The following is a 9,968-nucleotide window of genomic DNA, read 5'->3' as shown; positions in this document are numbered from 1 at the left end:
AGGGTTTTATTTTTTTAGGATTAAAACTTGCTTTTGGAATGTTGAGAGAATGTTGTCTAAGGACAAGTGCTCTAGTGAAAGTTTTCAAAAAAATAAAAATTAAAAAAAGCACTTTAACGAGACAAAGAGATTTTAGTTTGAGAAATATTATTTTATCCTAATTTTAAATATAATTTTCAACTCAACAATAAAGTTGACAAAATATAAATGAACTAGTTAAGTAAGTCATTATGTGTTTCATTACAAAATACCTAAGTCATAAATTCAAAATAAATTTCATTAATTTACAAAGAAATATAATTTTTTAAAATCTCAAACAAACTTTAACATGTACAAATCATACACTCATACAACAAATTTCTTTGAGAAAAAAGCTATAAAACAAGTAAATACCTAAACAAAATACATATACTACAAAAATATGCAATAAAAATTAATATTTTAAAATTGATTTCAAACAAAAAATGGATAGTTTTGCTTATTTTTTATGGGGAATCCTCAATAAAATTTGAATCAGAACAAGGATGTTAACAAACTGAGTATTGGAGTGGCTCGATTTGTGGTGGGAAGTTGATTTGTAATAAAATAGAGGGTGTGTGCTGTTTGTTAGAGTTGGGAGGAAGAATAAGAGAAAATGGAGGGAGGGAGGAGATGAGGATTGCTAGTCAGGTCATAAATTAAATGTTATTGACAGCATTACGAATGAAATTCACCGACGAGTTAGTTTCTTCGGTAAAATTATCTGTATGAATGACACATCATCATAGTTTTTGGTTTTTTTTATTTTTTTTTCTATCAGTAATTTTATCAGTATATACCGAGAGACTATTTTTATCGGTGTTTATCAATAAATATAGCGAGAGATTATTTTATCAGTAAAATTTATCATAATCTACCGATGAAAAAATTCTATCAGTATTTTTGTTTATATTAATAATTTTCTAGTAGTGATATCCTGAAGGCTAATGATTAACGCTAGAAGAAAAGGTCGTATTCTTGTAGGGTATACACAAAGCAAGCATCAATATATACAAAGTAGTGGTCTATAATATATATCGAGATAATTATAACCAAAGCAAGCATCAACAATTTAAGGCCAATGGTTAACGGTTGAAGAACAATATTGGCTAGAGTGTTTACACTTATCCAACTATGATATCGAGATTATAACCAGCAAATCACTCAATATTTCTGTTTATACAAGGCACACTAAACTATAAAACGTGTAAAGGGGCTAGCAAATTAACAAGGCTTGAAACCAAAAACCTCTAATGGTATTTACGAGGGAGTCATTAGTTTGTTTATTTTTTAATTAGAGTTTAATCCTAAAGAGTGTCTCATATCAAAATAATATTAGAATAAACCCTGTGGCCATAAATATAATTCCCCCGTCCCTCTGCCTTAATTATTTAACGTTAACTCTTTGATTGTGTGAATGTTGACTTGTCGAATTCTTTTTATGTCGGGGAAAAAATAACGTGGCTTGCAAAACCAGATTCAGTCCTCGGGATATGAAACCAAGTTGGCTCTGGCGATTTTACTTCCGATATTTTAGCCGTTAGGTTCAATTTTCTCTGGTCAAAAATTGGGGAATATCGGACAAGATTAGGTTTTAGACTTGCCTAATTAATGATGAGAATATTACTTGCCGTCTGAACATTGCTCTCCCATTTATCTAGCACTTATGAGAGTCCCTTGTGGCACCTTTTACACACACTTGTTTGGTTAAGTGCACAAAGTCCTAAAAAACGCTCCGGTTTTGTGTGGTGTGGTGCTGCAGCTGAAATCACAACGAGGGTACTTTTTTTTTTTTTTTTGAAAACAGCGTTTCAACCGATAGTAATTTAATAAAAAAATTAAAATTAACATTGATGATCAAATATTATAGATTTTAAAATTGATGATATATTTCTTCGAAACTAAGAACACCCATGTTGTAGTCATTGATTGTTTTGAAAATATACTCAGCACACATTCTCTCAGTTTAAAATGTTGATCCTTGGAATAAAACAAATGCTCGTATATATGAGTTCGTGCTGGTAGTACCCTTCATTTCCATTAAATAAACCCGATGTAGCATGAGCTTTGTTAAGCGATGAACGACTAGATGAACGAGCATGAAAACAAAACTTGAAGTTATTCGAAGATGCTAGAAAAATGGTGGTTGCCCAAGTCAGAAACTTGACTTTTGTCACTCTATATATATATATATATTCTGTAATTAATCTATACATAAAATATTTTTGTTGCTTTATGAATGCATGTCAGTCAGACTTTTCAATATTATTATAATTTTTGAATAATATTACTATTGTAAGTTAATTCAATTATATAACACCAACCAAAGCAATTATTCAAACATGAGCATCGGATGGATTTATATATATATGTGTGTAGTGGTGCTGTCGAGGGCTTGAATCGTTCTTGACTATCAAGCTCCCAACCACAGAAGTGTTTAGACCATGAAAGAATCTATTCCACACCAAAGTTGCTTCTCCTAGATTGATCTCCATTAATTAACATTAAACACATGCCTTCTGAATCATTCAATCCTCTACTCCACCACCGAAGATATTATTCTTTTGGGAGAGGATGAAGGGGACAGATAACGACGTTTGTGTGGATAACTTGAAATCTCGACGTGAATCATCAGTGTGGCAATATATTATGTAGATTGACTGGTTCAAGCGTTTTATGCTCAGACTCCAGCATCAGAAAGGTCAAGAACTCACTTAAGAGCGTTGCTTTTGCGGTTTCAAAAGTGTGGTTGTTTGGCTCCACCGCATCAAATTATTAAACCATTTGAAGATACGGAATGGGATGTAATTATTACTTTTAGTCTATAGTTTATATATATATATATAGTTCCTCTTGCAATGAGGTGGGGGCAGACTGAAGAGATAGAGAGATTGACTTGGTTATTGTAATTAGCTGTAATCTTCTAGTTACCAATATCGATATTAATTCAATTCAGTTTTCTCGATCTTTAAGCAAGTCACATTGCGTTTGAACGAGAAATGGATGCCAGGAACCAAGACAGAGCCAAACATAGTAAAAGCAAACTATTTGAACAGTACTAGTTAAATTTTAGGTAGTCTTGTCTGATCTCTGGGCCTTAATTTAGTTGAATCCTAACCACTTGTAATCAAGAACTCTTATCTAAAACAATTTTCATGCCAATTTAAAGTAGAAATTCTAATTAATTATAGCTCTACATTTCTTAAACATGCACCCATTGAAATGAAATTTTCCTCATCATCATGTTTGCAGTAAGGGGCACCTAGCAATAGTACATATCAACTAATTTATTTATTTATTTATTCGTGATATTAAAATAATATGATAGGAAAAAAAACACTTAGGTACGCTCCTTAAATATAAAATTTTGTAATTAATCAGGTACACATGTTTTTATATTTTAAAAGTTGTGTCAAATCTACTATCATATGTTTAACTGCATTTGATTTATCCTTAAAAAATTGTTATATATATATATATATTTGATTTATCATTGCATTTATAAATTTTTCGTCATAAAACTTTATAAAAATACATAACGTGAGTACTTGTATATGATCAAGTTCATATTTAATGTATTCAAAATACTTTTCATTAAAAGATAGAGAGTGTGAGAATAAGATTTAAGATTATAACGAGGTCCTGAGTTTTGATAAATTATTTGAGCATGCGATGCAATGCATGGAAAGTTTTGGGGAAAAAAATATGAAATTTTATTATTTTTGTTTTCTTAACGAGGGGGTATTTTTTGAACATGTAAGATCAGAATTTGGCCACGAGTGCGATGAAGATTTGATGAAATAATAGCATGGAGATAGAATAATTTCATAAAATATTGCATATAGTAAAAAAACACATGGACAAGCTTGAAGCAACCTCTAAAACAAAAGGATACATGGAATTATTTCCCTCAGTTCTTGATTTCTTATAGTTTAGGTTGAGTAACTGGATTTGTTTTTCTTCGTATGTCGAATCAACTCTCTGCTTCTTCCATTGATGATAATTCACGTATAAACAGTGATTGATTGATGTTTGTATTCTCAACGACTACAATTCTTAATGGCTCCTTTGTCAGAAAAATGTTTCTCTGTATAATATATTTAAGAAATCAAAAGGGTTTTCCCTTTTCATTACTGACATGTCAATCGGCGTTGTTCTCCCTACCGTCCTTCATTTCATATTTTAGCCAATGCAAGGCTTGTTTGCCTCCCTAGTAAATGATTCCCCGAGTACGAAATTAGGAGATGGTCAAGATCACCTTTTTTAGCCCGTAGTGGGCGTCGTTGATGTGGAGCTTGTCACGATGATTTGTACACACAACACACACACACCTCTCTCTCTCTCTCTCTCTCTCTCTCTCTATATATATATATATATATATATATATATGATGGTAGGTATTTTTGGAGAGCAAACAATGGGCTCGAGTCTTCTCCGAATGTCATCTCATGTGGACCCAACATTGGATGGCTTGATTTTACCAAATCGAAGAAGGGCAGAAATCAAGGAAAGAGACTGGCATTTAAGAGAGCCTCTTCATGCCACCTTTACAAGCTTGAACTCGGAGGAGTGGGGACATGAAGAACTGTGGTCAAGATAAGATAACAACAGAGCCCACGTACTCTTCTCTCTTGATGATTGCAGCCTTTTGAGCTTGTTCGCGGCGTTTGAGTGATCGTGGGAAATTGATGGCTGGAAGAGAATCGGCTCTTTAGTGGAAAAACCTTAAACGCTAGCGGAAAACTATCGAGTATTTCCGATAATAATCAAAGGCCCATTTACTTGAAGATTAGGGCCTTGCTGTTCCTATCATTCACAAGGGCCCAGATCCAATATAACTTAATATGGAGTCTTAGATCAGCCCATCGGGCTTCCGTGGGCCCTGGAATCAGGCCTGGAAATTAGTAATTGAAAGCATGCCCAAATCGATCACTAGAATGATAATTTGATAACCGTTAAGCTCGCTGCGTTTCAGAGAGGGAGGAGAGATGATATGTCACAGTCACGGTGGTGGTGCCATGGTAGTGCTTTGCAGGCCTGTATTGAAGAGGCCTATGTGCTTGTCCTCCAACACGGACCAGCTTCGCACCCAACTCGATCAGCTTCATGCTGAGGCCGAAAGCACCAGAGCCAAAGGTTTCATCCGTTCTTTCTTATCAATTCTCAATTTTATTCAGCTGATAATTTGAAAGATTAATTGTTTTATTTTTGGGTGGCGGTTAAATATAGCAAATAGTGCGAGATTGAGACTTATGAGATTATCAGAGGCAGCAGAGAAACTAAAACGACAGGCTGCTGTTAGTGTTATTTCTGGAAAAGAAAATGATGCAAGAGAATTGCTTTTTCAAAAGAAGAAAGTTATGCATGCTATTGGAAGGTCAAAAAACCGAATCGAGTTGCTTGATCAGCTCTCCTCTAAGCTTAATCAGGTACTAATTTATTATTTTTTTAATTTCATTTTTGGAGAACCTAATCTTTTATTTGCTAAAATATATTTGATTTCAGGTAATTTCTGTAAAAGAAAACCAGCTAATAGGGAATGTGGCTTTCGATGTTGAAGTTGAGACGAAAGATGATTCGAGTCCGGTTCGAATTGTATCTCCTAAGCTGGGAGTTACAGACTTCAGTTCTGATGATGACCTGGAATTTAGTGATGGTCAAGACTTACAATTATGTGCCCATGGAGAAACAAACCCGCCGGTTGATGAGGAAGTGGGATTCCTCGGCAGGGACATTTGTAATGATTCTAATGAAGAGAGCATAACCAGGGGTTTGAAGGATGTATCATCGTATGAGGACTTCTTGGAACATTTGGATGTGAAGCTTAATAAAATTGAATCAGAGCTTGTCACCATTTTGAATGTCTCAGCCTTGGTACTGAATGATAATGAGAAACCTAATAATTTTAAAGTGCAGCAAACGATAGAGCTTCTTGAGAGTGTCCGTGCTATTCGGCAGAAGTAGGTTTATTAATCAATCTTATGATTGGTGTTGTCTTATGAGCATGTTCTCCTTCTGTTTTTTCCTTTTCAAGATTTGATGACAGTGATGATCGCTTGTTGGAGATGACATCTGAATCTGTCTGTCTTTGCAGAATCTCAGGGATAATGCAGAAGAAGGTGGAGATCAGTTGAATTTTCTTTGTATCAGTCTTTTTTCCTCTGGCAGGTGAGGTTTTGCAGCAATGATACCTGCATTGACTTTAAAAGTAGTGATGTTCCGTGAAGGGTGCTGATTTGAGTATCGAAGCATGGATGCCATGCATTCTTGTATGAGAGTTTATGTTTCATAAATAAGTTTATTGTGCTTTCTAGTGTCTAATCCGACCAATCTGAGGTGACTGGACTTGGAACTTTAATGATGATGAGCGCTTCAAATGCACCGTTCTCCTTTTTTTATGCCCTTATTCACCTTGCTGTTATAATTTTGAATGAAATAAATTTCTTGCCGCCTTCACCTTCAAGGTGGTTCATTTGTGTTCAAGTACTGTTTCTGAAAGCCAAATGCATGCCCCCCTTTAATATATGGTGCCGGTTCCCAGTAGTCTCTGTCCCTGCCTACTTCTTTGGGCTACTTCAGTTTGGTTAACTTGCAAAATAAGGCCTCAAGTAGGACATAATTAGTTCTTGAGATAAATTATTCCTCAAGTTGCCATGATAGGAGAAATACTATTTTGGTTTCTTTGTTGGAAATAATGAGTAAATTGGAGAATCAAAATTTCTGAATCCATTACATCAGCACCGCGCCCAAAATGGAACTAATGTCCTTCTCTCTCACAGGTGATTTTCTTGTTTCCATCTTCTTTGGTTCCATGTGATTCAAAATGTTGCTGCCAACTTCTCCGTCTTAAGTTTCTTCTTTTAGTCATTGACTACTAAGTCGAAGCAACATGCTGCTTGAACTTGAGATCAGCAGGAAATGTTGATTTGCACTTGATTTATGCCATCTTATGTTTTTTATTTCTTTAAGTTAGCGTTTGTAATGGTTCCTGTTTGAATTACAGTTGCTAGGGTAAACTGAGGGCAAATCTACGAACCAGCATCTGCATGAAGCTCCCTGGACTCTTACAAGGTCATTCATTAATGTAACCTTGAAGGTTTGCCACTGTGAATGCTCAGCAATATTTTAGGCGACAAAATTGAAGAAATCTGTTGGTGAGTTGATGATTGCATTAGGATGGTGCCCTTTATTTTCTGTCATAGTGTCCACAATTTGCAACTCAAATAATTCCTTCGTAACTAATGTGCTATAGATGTAGCAAAGCATGCACTGATGAATCTGGAGGTTTAAAAGGTCATGTAAATGAATGTACCCTTAAATTGAGGGGATGAAAATGCACCTTTCTGAGACAGTTGCTGCTCTCCTATTAACCAGAGCAATCAACATTTGACAGTTCTTACGTGTACAATTTTACTTTCTCCTACAGCAGATAATCAACTGACAAATTAACATTTGAACAAAAAATGAAATTATAGATCTTTGCTTGCAAAAAGAATAGATCTTGTTTGTGTAACCAGTTGACCAACTTTATGCCAGTAGGAAATTGAACTTCAGTCATGATACCATCCTGCTTCTTGTATATTGCCTTATCATTTCTTTACCCTTTACCATAGAGAGTCTCAAGTCCTGCTTATCAGCGAGGCAAAATCTGGTTGGCCTGTTCCAATAGCAAAACCTGTTTAACTATCGTCACTTTACATGAGATCGGCAAGAGTGATTTTGCCACAGTTGGTACTATCTAATGAATCAAATTGGTTGCAGATCTGCTGGATGTCTTTCTCTGCTATTTTCCCCATCTCCTTGAGCTTGTATATTACAAATTCAGATTTGCTGCAACCAACAACACATATTAAGCTCATAAAGTTTGAGCAAATTGGAATGATTGCATTGAAACTTAAACATGCTGCGTAATCTGATTGACAAATACCAAAAACTGAGAGAGATCTGCTCAATTAACTGGTTGCATCATCGACAAAGTTTTTTTGCAGAAGCAGGGAGGTTGTGCTTTTGAGTACTGTTCTCATCGTTCAAAGTCTTCGGGAAGCATTCTGTACATTCAGAGAATTGTTTATCCATTTTATGTTAGAATTCACACACAATTTTGATTTCGGTCGTCTAACTGGACAAATTTTCTGGTCAAGCATGGCCACTGCACCAAGCTGTTTCATCTGTTTCTGTTTATCACTCTTGAATTTGAAGCTCTATTGATTTGGAACCGAACACACTCTTTTCCTTTAGCTTACAATGATAGGCTGATAGCTACTCTTAACTTCTATCTTGGTTGCCCGCAACTGGGATAAAGAAAATCCTACTAGAAAACAGACTAGGTTCCGACACCATGCATTTGTTTTCTCAAAATGCGTTGCACTTGAACTATTGCAATTAATGATTGAAATGTTCATTTTCTGCTATGATCACACATGAAACATAATAGCAGTGCCATGGTCCAACTCTGTGTAGCGTGGACTTGCCAAACTGTCAGCTATAACTTTAAGGACATCCCCTTGAGCAATCCTGAGATATAAGCTATACTCATGCTTCTCTCTTCCCAGATCTCTCTTGCCTTGTAATTATGCGAAACTAAGTGAAACCCTGTGTTTGTTTCTATCATGACACCACATCATTCTCCCTTTCCCAACTACGCTTATTTAGGTTTTCTTCACATATGCATGCACTAAGATTTGATTGGAATCAAGTTGGGGAAAATCAAGTTGAAGACGACAACAGCTTGTAAAGGGTTAATAGGATTTTGAACAGCGTAGCTTTAACTAGAAATCTGTTGATAGAAGATCATGAACATTACCTGATGGATCCATCATTATCGAGGTCTGCAGCTACTAAATCGCCCAGTGTCATCTTTTTCTGAAGAACCCATTTTGCAATCCTGCGATTCCTCTTGTCAATCCTTAGCTCAGCCAGGTACAAAAAAGCCCTGGCAACTGCCAGTGTGCTAACTAATAGCCAAATAATGGCGAAACATCTTCCAGTTATGGTTGTGAAAGCGTAATCCCCATAGCCTACGGTTGTCACGGATGTAACAGCCAGATAAAAACTATCAACCCAATCCAACTTCTCCAGGTAGTGCACTGTAATAGTTCCTACCGCAATGCAAACAATGACCACTGCCGAAGCCAAGACCACTTTCGTTCTGATTCTCATTCGTCCTTTAGCTTTGTCTATCATATAAGCTTGAACCATGGTGGTGGGCGTGCTCCCATCCATGGTGCTTAACAGAACGGCTTCTTGCTTATCGCAAATATACGTGACCAATCCATTTAACAAAATATCGATGAAGCCAAAACCAACCAAGATAAAACCACAAGTAAACAGCTTGGTAAAAGTTGTATCTGGAACGATATCACCGTAGCCAATGGTGCAAAGTGTAACCACTGTGAAGTACAAGGCATCTACTGGCTTGAATGTTGCGGTGCCCCTGAAGCGGCCACTGACAAGGAAAATCAACACAACAACCAATACATACAAGAATACGCCAACAAAAGCCTGCCGAACAATCAAAGGAGTTGATTTCGAGCCAGGTCTGGGGTCGAAAGAATCTGCAAAAGTCTCCCTGGCATCTGTAAACAACGATGGAGCCGAATGAGATCGGTAAGGGAGTCTTGTTTTCTTTTTGTTCAAACTAGCAATGAGATTTACATATGAAGAAGTGTTTGGTGTTGAGATGATGGGGATAATCACATCATTAGTGACAAGGTGTGATGTCGATTGACGTAGGGACTGGCCAAGATCAAGGTAACTAGAGGAGAGTTCTCTTCCTGGTCGCCTGCAGGACTCTTCTGCTATTGTTCTTGAGAGAAGATGCTCATCCATGTTTAATCAGCATGATTTGAGATAAGGAAAACAATCTTGTTTTCCAAGATGTCATAACACTTTTCCAACAACAAGTCAACACAACAAGGGTAGAGTTCTGGTTTTGATGTAAGCTTCGTCTA

General features: G+C 36.2%; 2 protein-coding genes across 5 annotated transcripts; one reads left to right on the top strand and one right to left on the bottom strand.

Moving 5' to 3' along the window:
* Nucleotides 1–4,932: 4,932 nt before the first annotated feature.
* On the top strand, nucleotides 4,933–8,199 carry LOC7464802 (uncharacterized). Of its 3 annotated transcripts, none has more exons than XR_008059311.1 (6): nucleotides 4,933–5,154; nucleotides 5,248–5,447; nucleotides 5,524–5,978; nucleotides 6,113–6,186; nucleotides 7,022–7,172; nucleotides 8,007–8,199. XR_008059311.1 is itself a non-coding variant. In XM_052453215.1 (5 exons), exons 1-4 carry the CDS (start codon nucleotides 5,007–5,009, stop codon nucleotides 6,150–6,152), a joined length of 843 nt encoding a protein of 280 aa, XP_052309175.1. In that variant the 5' UTR covers nucleotides 4,933–5,006; the 3' UTR covers nucleotides 6,153–6,186; nucleotides 7,022–7,410. The 3 variants fall into 3 exon arrangements, 1 of the variants encoding a protein (XP_052309175.1); XR_008059310.1 differs by having other exon boundaries at nucleotides 7,996–8,199; XM_052453215.1 differs by lacking the exon at nucleotides 8,007–8,199 and having other exon boundaries at nucleotides 7,022–7,410.
* LOC7464644 (two pore potassium channel c) lies at nucleotides 7,318–9,968 on the bottom strand. 2 transcript variants are annotated; one of them, XM_024602120.2, is made up of 2 exons: nucleotides 8,822–9,955; nucleotides 7,318–7,848 (listed from the first exon to the last, which is right to left on the bottom strand). In XM_024602120.2, the coding sequence occupies exons 1-2, from the start codon at nucleotides 9,844–9,846 to the stop codon at nucleotides 7,713–7,715; spliced, it is 1,161 nt and encodes a 386-aa protein (XP_024457888.1). In that variant the 5' UTR covers nucleotides 9,847–9,955; the 3' UTR covers nucleotides 7,318–7,712. The 2 variants fall into 2 exon arrangements, with proteins under 2 accessions (XP_024457888.1, XP_024457890.1); XM_024602122.2 differs by lacking the exon at nucleotides 7,318–7,848 and adding an exon at nucleotides 8,183–8,309 and having other exon boundaries at nucleotides 8,822–9,968.

The sequence above is a fragment of the Populus trichocarpa genome, chromosome 5 (genome assembly GCF_000002775.5).
Source record: "Populus trichocarpa isolate Nisqually-1 chromosome 5, P.trichocarpa_v4.1, whole genome shotgun sequence".
NCBI classification, from domain to species: Eukaryota; Viridiplantae; Streptophyta; class Magnoliopsida; order Malpighiales; family Salicaceae; genus Populus; species Populus trichocarpa.
The sequence above is the reverse complement of the archived record's forward strand: the minus strand, read 5'-3'. Positions and strand labels throughout refer to the sequence as shown.